Source organism: Globicephala melas, chromosome 13 (genome assembly GCF_963455315.2).
Source record: "Globicephala melas chromosome 13, mGloMel1.2, whole genome shotgun sequence".
Lineage (NCBI taxonomy): Eukaryota > Metazoa > Chordata > Mammalia > Artiodactyla > Delphinidae > Globicephala > Globicephala melas.
This window is the reverse complement of record NC_083326.1, coordinates 59,848,413-59,869,254: the sequence shown is the minus strand read 5'-3', so window position 1 is coordinate 59,869,254 and position 20,842 is coordinate 59,848,413. Positions and strand designations below refer to the sequence as shown.

Below are 20,842 nucleotides of genomic sequence, written 5' to 3'. Positions count from 1 at the left end.
GGGCTCTGGCTGCAAGATGTGTTCATTCATTTAGCACAGTATTCAAATGTTATCATATTCTATGGGAAAAATGCCCTCAGAACAGAGGTTCTTAGCCTTCGGTCCTCATACTCCTAAGAAGCCTCTGGACAGAATGAGGGGAAGGTCATCTGTGAACCTGAATGGGAAAAATTACATCTTTATTTTTGCTCACCTCCAACTGGCATTTCTTTCAATTATCAATGTAGGCCACAAACCACAGTGATGCCAGAAGTATTTGCAACTTTGTCATCCATAGAAATCACAACTATTTTCAATTCCTGTTATAGTTGTTGCAAGTATTGCCCCCAAGTTTTTATACTAATTTCTTCTTTGAAATTCCAATAGTCATTAGACCTGCTACGGTATGACATGTGATGGCAGCTCTTCCATGTAGAGACACCTGTGCTACACTACACAGCTGGCCAACTACCAACTAGTTCTTCCCACTGTAGAACCAAATGGCAGAGTTGTTTGTCCTCACACTGGTCAGACTTCTAAGTTGCTTTCTAGTTTTCTGTAATTCTAAATTGTTTGCTGGTGGATAAGTGGAAGGATGTGAGTCATTTTCACTATTAAAGTTCTGCAAATTACACAGTTCAAATGAGAATTCTAAACTGTCTGTAAGGCAGCACAGCTTTTGAAACATGGTTAGATGCATAGATGAATATATACCAGGTGACTTCACACATGCCTGATGGCTGAAACAGCTATTGATGTGGGTTATAGGACCTAACTTCTTACTGCTAACACATCGCACTGACGTGGGTCAGGCACAATGTTGTAAGTTCTGTTTCAGTGCTTCTTTTTTTTATGGCTTTTCTCTCTGTAATGCTATAAATTAATTTTCTTCATTTAAAAACATTATTCTGAGGAAAGGTTTTATATTTACCAGATTGTTACAGGAATCCATGGCACAAAAAAGGTTAAGAACCTCTACCCTAGGAAATCAATCATGTACGAAGGAATTGCATACAAGGTTTTGCTTGTATACGAATATGTGTGTATGTCTGTAAAGAAAGATCATAGCTTATATCACATTTGCAGAAAGTCCCTGACTCTCCCACAAAAAATTAAGGTGTTATTATTTTTGTCAATCCAAGTTACTTTGATGATATCTATAAATAATTAGATAGGTTTTTCCCCCTGTCATTTCATGCCAAAACTAACCACCAGAAACTGGAATACTAAAGCAGAACCTAAAAGGACCAATGAGCACAACCTTGGTACGAGTCTGTACTACAGTAGCTGGTACCAAGCAACAATTCCAAAGCTTTGGAAATAGGAATTCACTGCTACAGTTCTGCAAATTTGACAAATGATAAGGAATTATTAGAGATTCTTATATCAATGTATCAAATATATACTGAACATGAATTGTAACATGGGAGCAGCTATCCTAAATCAGGCTTAAAAATTCTCCATCTTATTGCATGAGCACAAGATAAAATCAAACCATTTCCCAAAATGGCTTTAAATAAGGAAGAGTCACTAATAAAAAACTGTAGGCAATTATAATCTATTGTTAAAATACAGTTATCTTTGACATAAATGTAAACTTAAATATTTCTTACCCTTTCAATACTGTGTTGCAAACGAAGTTTCATCCTTACAACTTCCTGTTGTCGAAAAAGCTCTTTAAGTGGATCTGACAGGGAAGGTGGTGGTGTAATCTAATTAAAAAAAAAAAAAGTTGAAAACATTAGATTTTATTTACACTAATCAGCTATTCCTATAAAATTAAAACTTTTTAGTGTATAACTTAATGAAAACAAATTCGATTGTTCTTTGAATTAAATAATATAGTAACAATTACACAACTGGTTGTGACTTCTCAATTTCAACTCTTTGAAACAAAGCAGAGCATTCCAGAAAACTCAGATGTTTTAATTCTGAGGCCACAGCAAATTCCAAAGAGCACATTAGGACTAAGGCAGTTATTTGCCATACAGAGACATATTTTAGAGCATCAGTAAGTGATAGTTCAAAGACAGGGAGGAAGGAGTAACAAAAACACACAAAACACCAAGCAAACAGTCCTAAAGATGACAGCAGTCTGAGGGTATAGTAAGTGAAATCTCTCTGTAGACATGATAAACTCCAAACACTAAAGTGCTGAATTTTACATTTAGTGAATTAACTCTTTTATAAAAATACATGAAATTGTCTTTAATACAGTTGTCGTTTTCAAACTTTATTATATGTGGTAAATTACTTTGTCTATCCATGCTCCAAAAAGCTTATGTTTAGTTCATCTCTAAATTGATCATTATAGTGAACTGTGCTTTCTGGTAGATGTTGGAGGTTAAGAAAGCTGACTCAGGGACTCCTCTGGTGGTCCAGTGGTAAAGAATCCGCCTTCCAATGTGGGTTCGATCCCTGGTCGGGGAACTAAGATCCCACATGCCACGGGGCAACTAAGCCCGTGCACCGCAAACTACAGAGCCCACGCGCTCTGGAACCCGCGTGCCACAACTAGAAGCCCGTGCACCGCAACGAAAGATCCCGCATGCCTCTGCAAAGATCCTGCGTGCTGCAACTGAAACTCAATGCAACCAAAAACAAAAAAACAAAACAAAACAAAAGAAAGCTGACTCAGTCTATGCATACACTCAAGCGTTAATATAAAGAGACATCCAAATATGGCAGTAACTGTCTGTGATCCCTGAATAGTCTCCCTTTACCTCTTGGAGTATCTATATCCCCCCCCAAGGTTTTAATTACTATCAGCATATTAGAGTGAAGTAACAAAGGTTATCTCAGCACATTTTGGCACAGTTTAATAACTCTGGGGACTCTTCTGAAGGGGGAACAAGCAGATACTGTGTGCTTCCTGATGTGGTGCTACAGGGATTATGCAGTACTATACAGGAAATACTCTTGCCAAAGACACAAACCTGGATCCAATCAAGACTCTATTTATAAATAGTAAACGGTTTATAGGAATCATGGGGAATTAAAAACATGTCAAATAACAATCAGTTGAATCAATGCAGAAAATTCTACAATACCAATAACTTACTGGGGCTGATCATTTTTCAGTTCTCTAACTGCAGTAATGCATTTGATTTCTGTGTCTGTAAACTTCTTTAAATTTCATGAGAGGCAAGAGTAGAGTTTGGTGCTATTATTTTAGTTTTGCGAAGTCCTACGGGCATCCTTCAAGCAGCTCAGAGGACAAATATCTACTCCTTTGAGACCGGAGTGTCAAGAGAAAGCTTCTTTGAGAGGGTTATGCCTGAGCTCTATCTTAAAGGAAGAGCCAGAGCAAAGAGTTAAGAGAAATAAGTTGTGGGGAAGAAAGAAAGGGAAAGAAGGGAGGGAGATAATTCACACACGAGAGGACAGTACAATCACCTGCATGAGAACACTCTGGTATCAGGAGGCAACTGCAGGCTGTCCTGAGTTCCTGGAACATCAATGTGAGGGCAGGAAGGGTGGGATACAAGGGTGGAGAGGGCAGCAGGGCCCAGTAATAAAGCTTGTAGTCTGTTCTGGAAACAGCGTTTCTTCAAGCATGACCCACAGAACACTGGGTGCATAGAGACGATTTACTGGAAACGGTTCCAAGAACAAGTAAGTTTGGGAAACACTGTATTATATGTACTTATTTAGGTATCTTGTAATTAGCAAATTAAATTTTAATAGTTCTCAGAAGTCCTACAGTGAAGAAATCTATTTATTTTTAGATAAATGGTGTTTCCCAAACTTATCTGATCATGGAAAACACCCCTCTCTCCCTACTGGAGAAGGTATTTAATTAACATACTGTGGAACACATATTATTTGTAGCACATTAGGGTAAATTTTGTATGTAATGGGGAACCAGTGGAAGGTCTTAATAGCTCACTGCTATATTTGGAGAAAAGATATTAGGGGGACAACACTGTAGGCAAGGAATTAAGGAAACACATCACTGTTACACTGGTGTTAGATGAGGAGGGAGTGGAAGAGATGGGGGTCTAAAACTGCGGGTAACTGACTGATTTAGGATAAAAAAGAGGGAGCAGGGCTTCCCTGGTGGCGCAGTGGTTGAGAGTCCGCCTGCCGATGCAGGGGACACGGGTTCGTGCCCCGGTCCAGGAAGATCCCACATGCCGCGGAGCGGCTGGGCCCGTGAGCCATGGTCGCTGAGCCTGCACGTCCGGAGCCTGTGCTCCGCAACGGGAGAGGCCACAACAGTGAGAGGCCCGCGTACCACAAAAAAAAAAAAAAAAAAAAAAGGGAGCAGCTGAGGACCTGTAGGTCCTTAGCACGAGGACTGGATGGCTAGTAATAGAGACCACAGTAGGGGGCACAAGGAAAGAGAAGCAGGTTTGGGGGCAAGTTCAGTGCTGAAATGTTGAGTCTGTGGAGCTATCCAGTTAGCAAAAAAGAAGCCGAGGAGAGAGGTTTGGGCAAAATATATAAATTTGGGAATTCTCAACATATATCAATCTATAGAGAAGTATCTATATGGAGACTTTTGAGGAAACTTTCCTTTTGCTGTTTTCCTCATCTACCTGTAAGTAAATCAGGCAAGGAGATTTTGTCTTTTTTAGCATCTGTGAGTCCCAGGAGTCTCTAGAACAGAAGCTCTCTTGACAGCTTCCTCGGGATACCCTTTCTCCTCATCCCCCACACCTCCACCCCTCTGTAGGGTTTCTGTGTATACCACCTTGTGACAAGTCTTTTTCTTTTTTTCCTCCCCCTGTTCATTTGAGTTTTGAGAACCTGACCTAAAGTTTTATTTTTCTTCCCTTTATTTCCTCTGGAAAAACAGCAGCATTCTGGCTAAATTTTAAGTAAAGCATGTGATAGAAGAATGAACATGTAAGTGGACTCTGGAGACAACGTACCACGTTTATTAACAGGTTCTATAATCAGATTACATAGACAAAGTGAAGAAACCACTTTGACAAAAAGGCAATTAGCAGACTGAAAGGAAACAAATGGATAAAATATTAGTAAATACGGAAAGTAATGTAAAAAAACAATTTTTGTTATTCTGGCCTTTATTATTTTTCAAAAACTAAGTTTCAAATAAACTAGTTTTAGTCCAATAAACTCAAAAGTACAGCTTTTTATGAGCAAAAGGTGGAGGGTTCGCATATTAGCTCTAGTAAATGTGACCCTTAAAGTAATTTTGAGCTGGGTAAAATAATGGCAACCTCTTAAATCTGCACAATGTTTTAAAGTTTTCAATGGGTTGTGGCATATACTATTTCAACCTGCTTTGAGGTGGGGTAGACATTATTGTTTTACAGATATCAAAACTAAGGATCAGAGAAGTGAAGCGAATTCTTCAAGATCACACAGGTGGTTTGCAGCAAAATCTAGACAAACTCATGCATGCTACTTGAAAATCTACTAGTTTTTCTACTACATTGTACTGTGTGTTTCTCTACTTTAGTAATTCTCACTAAAAACAAAGAAAAAATTCCCTACTACATCCAGAAACAATTGTAAGTTCTGTTTATAACCCCTTTTGAAACAACACTTGATTATGACTAAATTCTAATTTAATTAAAGTTATATCCCCAGAACTGCTGCAAGGGGATTAACCTTGTATCACATCATCTTTGCAGGAATAAGCAAAGCTGATAGTAAACACAGGCATGCATAACATATACACAAATATGCATCACGCTATATACACGTGTATACATACATATACGTATCAGCAGGCAGACAGTGCTAAAAGGGCAACCTAACACGGTTTATTAGAAATTGTTTTTAGTGAAACAGTTTGTAAAAATTTCAAATTTAAATGTGTTCTTTATAGCTTTATCTATATTTCAACCCTATGATACAAACATAGTTCAGTTCAAAGTTCTTATCCTTTGAGAAGAAATAAAGGAAAAAAGGAAATTATTAGCTTTATATTTTTTGAATCATTAACAAATTATCTTGCTGACAATTTGAAAGAATGACAAATTTATTTGCAACTCTATTCTTTTAAATCTACTACTGTTTACTATTAGTAGAGTAATATCAAAATCTCTGTCCAAGATTTAAAAGGCACTAGCATCAGGTATATTCTGTGAAAGCGGGAATAAAGAATCACCATTCCTCTGTCTGACCTCCTCTGAGCTGGGCTTGGAAAGACAGAACATGTGCAAAGGCAGGCTGTGAACCGGCAGGGAATGGCCTGGGGACCACCGAGTACAGCAGGGTGGTAGCCACAGCCAAGCCTGCATGGGAGGACCATGTATGCAGGAGTGGGGACTTAGCTTATAGAAAACTGAGTCTTCTTTAGAAGATGTTTAACCAGGTAGTCATGAATCAGATCTGAGTTTCAAATAAGGAATCCAGACAATAAGCAGACTGACTAGCCTAGAAGAGACTGGACTAGAACCTATGGCAGCTGCTCAGAATGTCTGTTTTGCTCATTTCTGATATCCAGTTAGCACTATGCTTAGCACAGTTATGAATTACATGCATATGCAATTTTTGAATATCTGATTACGCTATATTCACATGTGTGATAATGCAGTAGTCTAAGGAGGTCATGAGGTCCCTGCATGACAGTGGTAAGAAAGAAGAGGGGAAAGGAAGTGAGATGAATCAATAGGACTTAGTGACTGATGTGACAGGAAGGAAGAGGGGAGAGTTGAGTTTTGGGTTCCCAGCCTGGGAAGTGAGATAACAGATAATGATGGTAACTGAAGCAGATGGAGCAAAAAGAGCACTTCTGAGATAAGATAAGCGTGTTTGGTATCGGACATAATGATTTTAAGGATACTGTGGGACATTCAGGAGACGTCCAGAAGCAGCTAGACACATGGTTATGGAAATCAGTAGTGTATTAAGGGCTGAAGATAGATGTAAGACTCATTCTACAAGAGATCAAAAGTGTCGTAACCCTTAATCGGATTATAGCTCAGAGGGAGAAGCAGACATGTAAACAGTTAACTGCAACATAACAGGGGAGATATAAGGAAGACACAAGCAATTCTGCTTTGACAAGACCTTGCACAGAGGTGATATCACAGTGGGTACAACCGATGGAAGAGGAGAGAAAAGTGGGCCCAGCGAAAACGACATTTCGCATAGAGGGAAGAGCACTGCCAAAGAACCCAAGTAGTGAAACAAGAGATTCCAAAGAAGAGTGAGTTCAGTTTGGCTGAAACACTAGGTGATTTGGATGAGTGGTGAGAAGATGAAGCAGGAGGGGTAGACTGGGGTCAGACTGTGAATGAATGATTACGCTGGGCTTAGATATGGGTTTTATGTTGTGGGCAATGGGAAGCCAACTAATCACAGCTGAGATACTTCAATAAGGAAACAGCTTTTTATTGCTTTTGAAGGGAAATAAATTTAACAACAAGAGAGAATGCTCCAGTAGAAAGAAACTAGGAGAAAAAAGAAGTGAAAAACTTGCTGCGACCTTGAGAGTGAGATAAAATGACGAGGGCCCTAAACGAAGGCAGTGGTAGAAGGTACAGATTCTGGAAGGTAGAATGGTCAGAATTTGTTTTCTACTGTGGGTGTCCTCACTAAAAAATACAAATTTGTTTTTAAGGGAGCGGGTGGTAACTCATTCCCTTTTGGTCTGTGTGAGGTCTGAAGTGGGAGTGGGCGCGTGGTTAGACCCTCCCCCAAAGAACGCGGGGAGCCCAAGGTCACATTCCTTCCCTGAGGGTAGACTCCCCGTTAGCAGCTCCCGCAGGTGCCCTGAGTCACTGTTGCACCTGCATTTATTTCAGTTCACCAGCTTGCTCTATCCGCTTCTGATTCCCTCACAGACAGGGATTGCTCACCGTCTCAGAGTCAGCTTCCTGGGGAAGCAAGCCCATTACAGGTGCCTCAGGTCGTTTAGGTGATGATGCCCAGGACACACCTATATTTGAGTCTAGAGATCAACAGAGATGATATGGCTCAACAGAATTTTTTGGGACTAACTGGTGTGTGGAAGACTGCTGAAGCCACAGAAAGAGACAGGACCTCACTGAATGAAAGGTGACTGAAAATTTAATTCCTGGAGAACTCTGATGTTTAAGGAGTGGGTAGAGGAGCCATAAAAAGACAGAAAAAGATTAGTGAGGCAAGAGGACCAAAAGAGTGCACCATCATGAAAGACCGGGGAGTGGGGGGAGTTTTATGAACAAGATGGTCACGATATCAAATATGACAGAGATCAAGTAGAAAGAAAAAGGGAGAGGCCAAACAATCAGGCAATTACAAGCTCATTGGTGAGCTTTGTCAGTGCACATAACGGTGACGGGAGGAACAGGAAGTGACAGAGAGGAGACGTCAGGCACACACCACTCTCCAAGCTGTGGCAGTGAGAGAGGCTGAGCTAGACAAACTGTGACAGGCAAGGGGCAACTTTTTTCTCCCTGGGATGAAGGAGACCCAAATATGTTCACAGTGGGTGGATAAAGGCCAGTGGAGAGAGAAAATTTTAAAATATATTAGCAAGAAGTGTTTTCATAGAGGAAGGTTCCAGAGAAGACTGGAGGGAATGGGATCAAAAGCACATGGAAAGGAATTACCCTTCAGAGAAATAAAAGTATAACTCCTTAGGGTTGAAAGAAAAAGCAGGTAAGGAACAAAATACCATGGACCAGTGCTGTTCAGTAAGGTAGCACAGCCTACACACGGCTACTGAGCACAGACTGACACGTGGTTGGTCTGAACTGAGACATACTGCTAGCCCACCGGATTCCAAATACTCGGCACCGAAAAGAAAAAAAAACATTACAGACTATCTCCGTAACTTTTCTATATTGATTCTATTTTGACACTGAAATAGTAAAACTAATTTTGCCCGTTCCCTTTTACTTTTTAAAATGTGGCTACTAGAAAATTTAAAACTATACATGACTTTCGTCACATTCCTAGTGAACGGGTTGCAGGTGTGTATCAAGTGAGGTTACTTACTGTGGGGATGCAGATCTTGCTTAAAGGGTTTCCATCCAGGAGATACGATCCATTAAATGTCACATATTCATCGTAATACTGAGGTGCTTGAGGGATAACACTACACAACAATTTGCGTTTTTCTTCGATTTTTTTCCTTATGTGCAAGTATTCAAAATACGGATTTGCTCTCTCTGAACTGTACGGCTGGATCTCGTCTAGTTTCAGAGAGTCCACGATGGCTGCCAGAGACTGCTGAGTTTTCTCTTTTGCTTGCAGTAAAGAGGGACTTGCTTGCACAGGCTGAGGCACACGTGACACTTTCCTTTTCCGTGGGTGGTGAATCTGAGGATCATCCTCCTCAGTTAATCTTATTCTTCCTCGAGGAGATGAAGACTCAGTATCTTTGTCTGCTAACAGTGTACAGGTGGCAAGAATCTGTTTGCTTTGATTTGCTATTGTATTTGCTTTGTTTCTAGTCATCCTTTGAGGAATTTGGTTTTCAGTTTTATCATCTTCAGCACTTTCTTCTAATTCTACTTTAACTAAGTGTCCATATCTGTGCATTTCTGGTTGACCTGGTTGTTGTGAATGGTTTTCCAGACTCGATAAAGTACTCTGTTGTGATTCTTCATCTTCTATGGAAAGCAAACACTTTTCACTTTCAGGACAATGTTTTGGATTATCCTGTTCATTCAGGTTTCCTTTTGGCATCCCTGCATTCATTTCACATAAATCAGAATCACACTTATCATTCAAATGAGTCAAAACCAAACTCTCCAGTTTGTTTTCTTTTTCATGTGAAATAACCTGAATATCAGAAGTGCTATTTTCAGCCTCATGGCCACTGGAAGACTTATACATCAGTTTGCTAAATGCATAATGTGTATTTGGCTGGGAAGAGGCATCACTTCCATTAAAGTCCTTTTCTGATGGTAATACAGGCAAAGTATTAGCTTTCTCAAAATTCGGTGCTGTTTCTTGAACAGTGCTTTCAGAGAACACTGGGACAAAGGCATCTGTCTTCTGAACATCTGTTAGGATAAAAGTATTCTCCATATCTTTTGTAGATTCATTATCAGTATCTAAAACAGAATTGATAATTTGAATTGCATTTTTCTGTTGTAAAATACCTGGTTCTTGATTGGCAACATATGACAAAGATCTAGGCTTAGAAATAGATTCAGCATCTGAAAGTGATTGGCTGTGAAAAGAGCAAGGTTGCTGTGAAGGGAGAAAGGATGCTGGATCCTGAGCACAAGTGTTTCCTGGCAATTCAGTCTGGTGCAAGGATACAAAATCAATATTCTGTTCTTTCAATATTTTGTGTTCAGAGTTACAAAAACCCTGAACAGAGGAATCTTGATCAGATGTAGTAGAATTTGGGCAGATGAAGTCACTGGCGCTTAATGCCTCCCGTCTATCAACAGGTATTTCCCATGATTTACTTTGGATCACACCAACCTGATTAGACGGCTCTAGATACACAGGACTGTCCATCAAAGTGCCCACTGCAGCAGTGCTCTTGATACCATTTGTATCAGCAGAAGTGTATTTGCTGTTTACAGATCTAGTTGGAGAGGCTGCAAAACTGGAATGTGTGTTAGACGCACTTGAAAGTTCTCTTTCAGGCACATCCGAGGGTACCTCAGGTTTGGGAGAAGGACAAGCATCTCTTGGCACAACTAAGCCATCTTGACCGCTTTCTTCTGATATTGTTTGGAAGTGTTTTGTATGTTCGCAAATGACAGATGGCATGCTACATCTTCGAACTTCTGCAGTTGGTCTCCCCTCATTCATAACTAGTTTAGCATCTTCTACCGAGGAGGACCGGAGATGGGCTGTTGGAAGTCTGCTCGTATAAGATGCTTTAATCCGCTCTGGTAGTTCAGTCAGGCTATCCGACTCCCTCTCATGAAGGGCAGGAGATTTGGCAATTGACAAAAACGGTGACTGGGAAAAGGACATTTGGGAATCTGAACCCTCTAACATGAAGTCTGAGTCATACTCCACTGGAAGCCTTGGGGTTGTCACTGTAGTATGGCAAGAATCTTCTGAGCTAGCCACCGAAATCATGGATACGGACCTGGAGCTGAGACCTGGCTTTTCACTTTCTGATCTAGGAGATCTGTTTAAGCTATTATCTGAAACAAAGGATGACTTGCCTAAATTCACTGTATTTTTGGTGTCGACAGATTGTGACCTGTTACTTACAGCATCTTTGCAACGTTTCTCCTTGGTATAAGCATCAGTCAACTCTGAACTCTTCGACCTAGTAAGTTCTTTATTTTTGGACTCAGCTGGTACATGCTTTGTTTTTTCTTTATCTTTTACTTTAAGTTCTAAACAATTACGATTTCTCAACCGTTCCTTTTCTTTTTGCTTAATCTTTTCCTTGTGTTTTCTGTGCCACTGCTCTATTTCTAGGTCTTTAAGGCTTAGCATCCGCTCAAAGCTGGTCTGCATTAAGTCATCATTCACTAGCCTCTTTTCTTTGGGTCGAGTATCTTTTGATGCTGGTGATGACTTAGGTTTAGGCTTATCTGCTTCGGGTTTTACTTTGAGTGAACTACTTAGTTGAACTTTATCCTTGTGTTTGTCTCGTTCTTTGTATCTGTCTATATCTTTATCTTTTTTGTCTTTTTCTTTTCCATCAGGAGTTCTCAAAGGCTCATCTTTTGTTTTTTCTTTAAGAGAGAAAGTTTTTTCATGTTGTGCTTTATTGCTATCTGCTATACTTGACCTCCTCTCTTCCTGGAACTGTTTGGAGTTAGTTATATTTACATTATCTCTAGATTTTTCCTTTTTATCTACCTCCCTATCTTTTTCTTTATTTTTGCTTTTTTCTGATTTAGTATACTCAGTATTATCTGATTGTTTTTTTTTTTCCATCAAGTGCTTCTCTTTGCTCTCTGCAGGATGTCTCTCTTTTTCAAGTTTTTCTTTGTCATGTTTCCTATCTATCTTTTCTCTACTTTTCTCTCTGTCATCAGTTTTTTTAACGGTAGTAATGTTTTTTATCTTCTCACCTTCTTTATGGCATTTTTCTGTGTGATGTGAATATAGCTTGTCTTTTTCTTTTATTCTGTCAACACATTCACTAGGATCTAACCTGTCTTTCTCTGACTTATGCTCATGTTTTATCTTCTTCTCTTTTTCAGAATTTTTTCTTTCAGCCTTCTCAACATCCTTTTCTTTACTCTGAAACCGTTTCTCAGATTTTTCCTTACTTTCTTTCATATGCTTTTCTTGTTTTTCAATTTCTATTTCCTTTTCCACTGAATGTAACCCTATAGACTCTTCACTGGCACTTATACCTAAAGAACTGAATTCTGTTTCTTTATCAGTTGGTACATTCTCTCTCTCATCTTTCAAATCTCTTATTTTTTCCTCCCTAAAAGATTTCTCGCTTTCCTTTTTAATCTTTTCTCGTTCTTCTTTAAAGTTCCTCTCTTTGGAGACATGCTTTTCCTTGGTTGATTTATCATCTTTTATGTTTTTCTCCAGCTTTGATTTTTTTTCTAATGTTAGGGACTCATGTTCCATACTTAAAAATAGATCTTCAGTTTCATCACTTTTAAAAAAATTCTCTTTCCAAAATTCTCTATCAAATTCCACACTCCGCTGCAGCTCTTTAGCACCATCCCTATTTTTGTATTTTTCCTTTTCACCTTCAATTTCTTTTTTATGCTTTTCTTTTTCCCTTTCTTTATGTTTTAATTTATGCTTTTTTAATGTTTTACCCTCTTTATCCATTTTTTTCAGCGTGCAATCTGAGTTTTCAAATGTTGGACTGTGATCTTCATCCTTTATTTTGGCATTTGACTTTTCACCAAATTCTAAGTGGAAATCTTTCTGATGTTTGTTTTTTTCCTTATGCTTACAAGATTTTACACTTGAACTTTCTGGCAAGAATTCAGATTCTATATTATCATACCGAACAAGATCAGGCTGTAATGACATTTCAGAACTTCCTGGTGATAAACATGTCTTAGAATGTTCTTGTTTTAGTGGTGTTGACTGCTTTTCACTGAGTCCACAAGAATGTTTGGGAGATTTACCAGTGGAAATATGAAATAAATGTAATGAAGTATCATCTTTTGGACTAAAAGATTTCCTAAAATTCCCCTCCTCTCTGGTCTTTTCTGAACAATCTAGTGCAGTATTAACTGTCAAGTTTGTTACTCTGGTATTTTCTTTCCCCTCTTTTTCTTGCTTCAGCTCTTGGTTTTCTTTATTTTTGTTCTGGTTCTTTAATTTTCTTTTAACTTTGCCTTTCTGTTTGTGTTCATTTGAAACTCCATATTCCTTTCTGGTTTGTATATCAGAATTCGATGTTTCAGGGACAGAACATGGAGCAGAACACTTTTTGTTCTGAAGAATTTCTTCATCTGAACTTTCAGAACTTGAATACAAAACCCTAGATGGCTTTTGTTTTTTACTTTTAAATGATTTAGGATAGAAAGCTTTCTCCTGTTTTACAAATAAGCTACTCTTTTCTACTTGAGTCTCGTTCTCTCTTCTCAGCTCTTTCCTAAGAATGCGCCTGCCATCGATCATCTTGTTCACTGCTTCCTCCTCGTCATCTTTGAACTCATACTCATCAAGGGCACATGGAAGAGCTGCTTTACTGGGAACTATTTGTTTACTTTCACAGATGAGAGAGTCTTTCTCTGTCTCAGAGTCAATATTTTCATCAACACTGGAAGGATTTACAGACCGAGCCTCTTCAGAATCTAGAATAAGAAAGGAAAATCTGCTGTTAGTCAAGAGACAACTGTCAGAAAAGTAAGACTGAGAGAAAAATATAGCATATACATCAAATATTTCGAACAATTCAGAGAAAAAAATCATATTTATATGTAAATAATACAACAGCAATATGTAAGAACTCTGCTACAGTTTTGTGGAAAAGCCTGATAAAGAATCTGCTTCAGGATGACACCCCGTGACACTTCTAAAAGCACACAATACACTGGATTTACAACAGATACCAAAAAGACGTATCCAATATTAAAATGTATGTATAATATAATGAAGAGGTTCATAACTCAGGGGACTGGATTCAGGAAAACACTGGCTACTAATGTCATGTTAAAAAAAATTTCTTTTTTGGCTGTGCCATGCGGCATGTGGGATCTTAGTTCCCTGACCAGGGATGGAACCTGCCCGCATCCCCTGAAGTGGAAGCAGCGAGTCTTAATCACTGGACCACCAGGGAAGTCCCCTATAAAATTTTACATATATGTACAGTTTCTTTTTTCCTGGAGAGAGAATATTTAAGTAGAATTCTTTGATGCAAAAAAGACTAACAATCACTAACTTAAAGGGTTTATAATTAAGTAAACATCACAGATCGTTTTATATGCTTCAGAATTTTATTAGTAAAAGCATAAAAGAGCAAATGATTCCCATAAAGGATAGAACTTGAATAAAGGTGAATGGTTTTAACTATATAAGATACATGACTATCTGCTTTACTATCCATTAAAAAAAAAAGAAATATATCCCCCAATTACACAGTCAAGATTATAACAGATAAATTGAATAGATACATAATTAGAAAAAAGCTATTTTATTCTTTAGTTTTTTTATTTATAGTTTATTTTCTTCCTAGTTGGGCATCTTTTCTTAGCTGAAATGTACATTGCATACATGGGGCCTCCAACTGAAAAGAAAACCCAGAACTCTAATTAAAAGAAAACTGAGGCCTCTGACCAAAAGAGGAAAAAACCAAACTCATTATAAAAAGTAACTGAACACTTTTTTGGCTAAGTATTTGTTAATATTAAAGTTATAAATTTATTTTAATACATCAAGCTTCCTCTAAAGTGATCTAACTCCCAAATATTCTCTTTACATGGAAATTCAAATTCCAGAAGCATTGTAGAGTGTCTATAAGGTTTTGAGCACTGGATAGGAGCTATGGAGAGATCACAATCTTATTTTCGCAGAGGATGTGGTAATATTCTAAGACAATACTATTATTAAGTGCCAATGAGTGACACGGTTATATTGACATGTGGTATAAAAAAGAACATTTTTGGAATTACAACTGCTTGTAAGCATAACTCCACTCCCAGTTATCAATACTGCAATACAGAGTATCAAGCCATAGAACTTTTTGCTGCAAAAAAGGAACAGCTGTTTTGGAAGTAGTATTTATTCTGCTCCTTGATTAAATGAATACAAGAATATGTACTGATATGACAGGTATTATTTTGTCTTATTGGTGCCTTGTTTACAATTTGTTCTTGAGGACTGTTCTCCCCTTGCCGTTTTTAGGAACTTGACTTTTTAGGGTTTATATGTAAGTATTCTATTTATATTATTTCTCATTAGGTAAGTTTTACTGGAAATTGGGAATGGTTTTTTCCTTTTTATATCTCACAAAACCTTAATTCGACACTTAGAATCAATCTTAAGTAAATATTTATTATGCTCCTCCAGGCACAGAGTGCTAGGTGCTACAGGTGACATGATGAAAAGAACACAGTCCTGCGCTGTAACAGTTACACAACCTGAAAATTGCTAAAATGGCAGTGGGCACTAGGTCCAACGGGTGCACTTGGGAAAGAGTCAGTATACTGGGAGAAGTGAAGGGAAGCAGGCTTCTCAAAGCAACAGCACTGAACTGAGGCAGGAAGGATGTATAGGAAGTTCAGGTAGGCTTTAACGGCATGAAAACAACTATTATGAAAATAAGGAGCTCAAACCACAGTATGTCCCATTTAATATATGGCTTTTTTTCATTGAACAGTTGTAGATATTTTCTTTTGAAGTTGCATTTTCTTTATTACTGTTTTTAAGGGCTGCATATTACATGGAGTTAATGTGTAATCATTTAAACGGATTCTCCTGAGGGGACATTCAGGTTGTCCTAATTATTGGATATTATACTTAATAATTTAGAAAAAACTTTTGTATAGCTTATCAGTTGAAAATAGCAGTATATAAATTTGTCTGTGTGTGTGTGTGTATGTAGGGAAAAAGAAATGAGAGAAATACATCAAAATAGTATCCATATTAAACTCTGGCCAGAGGAATTATGCCTTTTTATTTTTTCAAGTTTTGCTGTATTTTCCAAATTCCTAGCCTAACACATGTATTAGTTTTAACATCAGAAAAAATATTTTTAAAAACTACACTAATAGGTATAAAATGGTACCACTATTTGTTCGATTTTTTGATTACAGGTGTGGCTCATTTTTCCATGTGTTTGTATTTCTCCTGTGTTAACATCACTTTATAATTTCTTCATCCTATTTTCTTCTGGTCTTCTTTGCCTATGCATATTAATATATTACTTAAATTATACTACACACATACTCCTGTGTATGTTTCAATCACTATATCATAGTGCTTACCATTCTGAATATACATATTAAAGGTCAAATGCACATTCTCTGAGTTACACACATACGTGTACCTGAGAGATATAAGGTTGTCATCTGTGCTCCTGATTCATCAACTGAAGGTAATTAAGCAATGCTCTCCAACACAGATATGTTTTTTCCCCCATGGTTCTTTTAAAGAGACTCCTACTTTTTTAAAAGGGAAAAACATAAGTTCTAAAGTGAATAAGTTAGCCTCATGGTACATGATATGTCCGTGATGAAGAGTGTGGAATTACTCCAGGGAAGGATAGCAGCCTGGCTCTGGTCACTGAGTTGCACCTGCCCAACAGGCTCGCTCCTCTCTGCACGTGATTCTCAGCACCAGCAGCAACGACCCTGCATGGTTCTCATGAAGCTGGCTAGTCTGTGACCCCAGCAAAGATACTACAATTCTGTGATGCCATTTCACTGTCAGACCAGGCTGAAACCCTTTTCTTCCCTAAGCAGTCCAAACCTTTTTGATTTACTTTACCCAGGACTATAGATCAAGCTGGTCTTGGAATTCTAGTGCAGTAGTAGCTTAAAAAAATTGTTTGCTCTGCCTCCCTTAGGAGATGATTGCTTAGAGTAAGAAATTCACCTAGAATCCAAATCCTCAAATCCTTGTTCTCAAAATGGCCATGGTTATCATTATACTGCATTATTTTCTAATCTGTTGCAATCTTTTTAGTCTTTAATATCTATTTAGTCACTAAATTTGAACTCGTACTTAAAACATTTTACCAAATTATTTCTGATAAAAAGCTCCTTTAAAAAATGTTTATGTTTAGCATCTCAACAATTTTATTTGGGAAACTAGGAAGAAAAGTGAGAAATAAGCAATCATTAAAACATTAAATTTTTCATTAAAACATTTTTCTTCTCCATGCAAAAATGCTAAATAACAAAATGAAATTTAATTGTTAAAAAACAAACACATTTGAAAGTTGCTCTGTACCTCTCAAGGCACTCTAAGATATTTGCAACTAACACTAGTGACATTTAAAGAATAGCTAAATGTTACTTGAGATCACAATTATCCTTAGGCTTGACTTTTCCCCTACTGAGGCTACCATAAATTTCCATCTTATTTTGTATGGAATCCAAAAGGAACAGATGTGACCAATACAGGAAGATGACAGTATATAAAGTAAATCCCTCCTCCTTCAAAATCTCTCCAAAATAACCAGCATGCATTTGACGAAGCAATTATATTTCACATGCCTAATAAGAAAATCAACAGATTCTGGGCTTTTAAAATAGTCTGATTATATTAATGATTACACATCTTCAGGAAACATAACTATATTCTACTAAAGTCACATATACTTCGGGAGTGGGTGATGACAAAACAAAACTAAATATACCATGACCCTAAACTTAAAGAACTTATAGGCAAGTCCAAGTCTCTACTTTTCCTCTGAGATTCAACTGCCTAACCTGGAACTTCTTGGACTCCTTTCAATCACCCTAATTCAAGACTGAGCACATTCAACTCATTACTTTCTCTCCCACAACTGCTTCCTCTTGCTGCTAAAAGCCAATGTTTTCCCACCTCTGGCATGACAACAACCCACTTATGCAAAATAAAAACCTCAGAGTCTTTTGCAACTCTCTCAATTCCTCAGCTTCCAAATTCAACCATTCAAGTGTCACTCTCTGGACTATCTCTTACATCCATCTTCTCTCGATCCCCGTGGCCACTGTCCCAGCTCAGGTCCTCACCAGTGCTTGCCTAGATCAGTTATCACCTGAAACCACAATGTGGCCAGCATTACAGATCATATCATGTTTCTTCTCATCTGAGGGTTCCTGCCTCTAGGATAAAAGACTTCCCCAAAACTGAAGCACTATCTCTACTACTACTACCATCAACTATTAATACCATCAATTATTATCCCCATTTAAGAGACATGTAAACAGAGTAAGAGCTAATAAGTAGCTTGTCCAAGGTCACCTCACCATGAAGGGCTATATCCTGGGGTGTCTTCATCCGCCTTCAGAGCGTGTTCTACACATAATCTCCCATCTTTCATTCCTTCTTGCTATACACATTTGCCATACCAGTGTATTACTTCCTATTCCCCAAACTTCTATGCATGTTTATGTAGATTCTCATCAGTTACTTTTTTAAAAAAACTGAAGTATAGTTGATTTACAATATTGTGTTAGTTTCAGGTAACTCAGTTTTATATACATATGTATATATTTTTTTCCATCTTTTCCATTATAGGTAGTTATAAGATACTGAATATAGTTCTGTGTATAAATCCTTGTTGTTTATCTATTTTGAATATAGTAGTGTGTATCTGTTAATCTCAACCTCTAATCTACCCCACCCCCACTTTCCCCTTTGGTAACCATAAATTTGTGTTCTATGTCTGTGAGTCTGTTTCTGTGTTGTAAATAAGCTCATTTGTATCATTTATTTTAGATTCCAAAGATTAAATATCATATATTTGTCTTTACTCAGTTACTCTTTATTATTTTCCAACTACTTAACTAGAAGATATTTTAGATTATCGGTCAAGGAGAGGTGCAGTTCAAGAATTTATATTTTAGGAAGGGCATAGGGGTAGGAATCTGTTGTGGGGAGGAGGTTGGGTAGGGGACTTGTCTTGAGGCTACGTTTGCATTGGTATTTACTTATATGTTTATTTGGATTGATCTGGAAGGAGGTAAAGTTAACTTCTCATTTACCCCTGGGAACATCACTGGTTTGAAACCATTCCAAAAGATGTGTATATTTTATTGCTGCTATTCTGATCACTGGGATTTGGGAGGTCAAAGATCGTTTCCCAGGAAAGTCAAGGGGCAAAGAGAAGACTATCTGTTCTACAATATCCCCTATACATTCCACCTATTCTAGATGAATACGTGCATACATGCACGTGCATGCGCGCACACTTCAGCTTCCTGTAAACTTATAAAAGTATATTACTTTATTAATAAGCACCTGTGTAAATTATAACACCTGGAGAATGAAAAAATTAGGTATCATCTATTTGTGGGTCGGATGATGGTAGGGATAGTAGTGCATTTACTGAGAATAAAAAGGCCTGTTGATGGAATTTGGGAGTTCTTTGTGGGAAGGTAACCTCCAGTGAGGTAACTCTACTGTTCTGTTTTTCACTTACCCAACAGATACTTCAAATACAAGTCTGTGACTTATACTTAGGGACTTTTGTAATACCTAGCATGTGCAGATACTTAATAAATGTAGAATGAGTATACAACTAGAGGATTTCAGAACTGGATTAAGACATCAAGAAATCAAGTCGGGGTGCTTATACTGGACAGACAGGAGGACTGTAGAAAGGAACAGAAACATGTAACACAAGTAGAAACTAACACACTACTGTAAAGCAATTATGCTCCACTGAAGACGTTAAAAAAAAAAGCCATGTAACACAAATTTATCCACTTTACAATTCTGTTTAACGTCCAAGTGCCACTGACTACTACTACAGTCTGACTCATTCATTGCTGACGTCTTCTTAAAGTCAGCACTTTGAAGAGGTGGCAACCACTTCACCCACACGGTATCAGTTCCCACAGCACTGGTCACGTGGAGATTAGGTCTGTCACTTGAACGGCTTTCAGCCACCCTTAGATTTTGTATAGCCTGCACTTTCACACCTTATGCACTAACACTTCCAATATTCTTCCTGTACTGAGCGCATGCTTTTATGCATCAGCTGCTGAACCTTTTTGAGTCAGCCAGAAATTTACTTTTAAACAATGGCACCATCTTTATATAGTGTGGTGTCTGTACAATTATTTGAGTACATATGTATTTTGTATTTTATGAAAATGGAAAAATTAGCCCCCTTCAGAAGCTGAAATAAAGACTGTTCAATTGTGAAGAAAAGGAAAATTAGAGAACCCATATAAATACTAGATATATATTAGAGTGTGTCACATTTTGAAAAGCAGTGATGAAAAATAAGGTTTAAAATTACAGGCAATATCAGCATGTAAAATATTTAGATAACTTATACAGAGTTTATGCCAATACTAAGTGCTAGAAATTAGTTTCAAAAGGAGCCTAATGTTCACCTCTGTCTTGACAAAAATTAAGAAAATTGATCAGAACCATTAAAATAATCTCCTGCTCAACCTGTGGCTAAATCCCTTTGTAATCACCACAAGCAACTCTTCCTTTCCAGTATTAAAGTCAGTTTACCACTAAACTCATTGTAGGTTAACAAAGAAAATGTGAAATTGAGATAAGAAAAATACTTGGAAAATAGTTTTCCTTAACTAAAGTCATGGAGATGCAATGAGCAAAATCCAGACTTTGGGAAAAACTGCCAGGCACATGATTTTTTCAACAACAGAAGAATACAAGAACGTAAGAATGGAAGGGAATATTTACAGATTAAAAGATACTCAAACGTCTCACCCAACTGCAATATATGGACTTCATTTGGATTCAGACTTTGAAAAAGTTGAAAAAAACTTATGATTTTATGAGGCAATGAGAACTTGGAACAATAACCAAATATTTACTAGGAATCCAGTTTAGTTAGCTTAGGTATGATACTGATATTATGTTTTTTTTTTTTAATTCCTATCTTTTAAGAGGTACCTACTAAAACATT

At 37.7% G+C, this 20,842-nt stretch overlaps 1 protein-coding gene across 5 annotated transcripts in view; it reads right to left on the bottom strand.

Annotated features, from left to right (window-relative positions):
- The window catches only part of ANKRD12 (ankyrin repeat domain 12), a 114,560-nt gene that overhangs the window by 9,049 nt on the left and 84,669 nt on the right, over positions 1 to 20,842 (bottom strand). For all 5 annotated transcript variants that reach the window (XM_030836625.2, XM_030836627.2, XM_030836626.2 and 2 more), the window contains 2 exons: positions 8,884 to 13,598; positions 1,593 to 1,691 (listed from right to left, as the gene is read on the bottom strand). In XM_030836625.2, the coding sequence (XP_030692485.1) occupies positions 1,593 to 1,691; positions 8,884 to 13,598 (4,814 nt within the window). The remainder of the gene's footprint in view (positions 1 to 1,592; positions 1,692 to 8,883; positions 13,599 to 20,842) is intronic.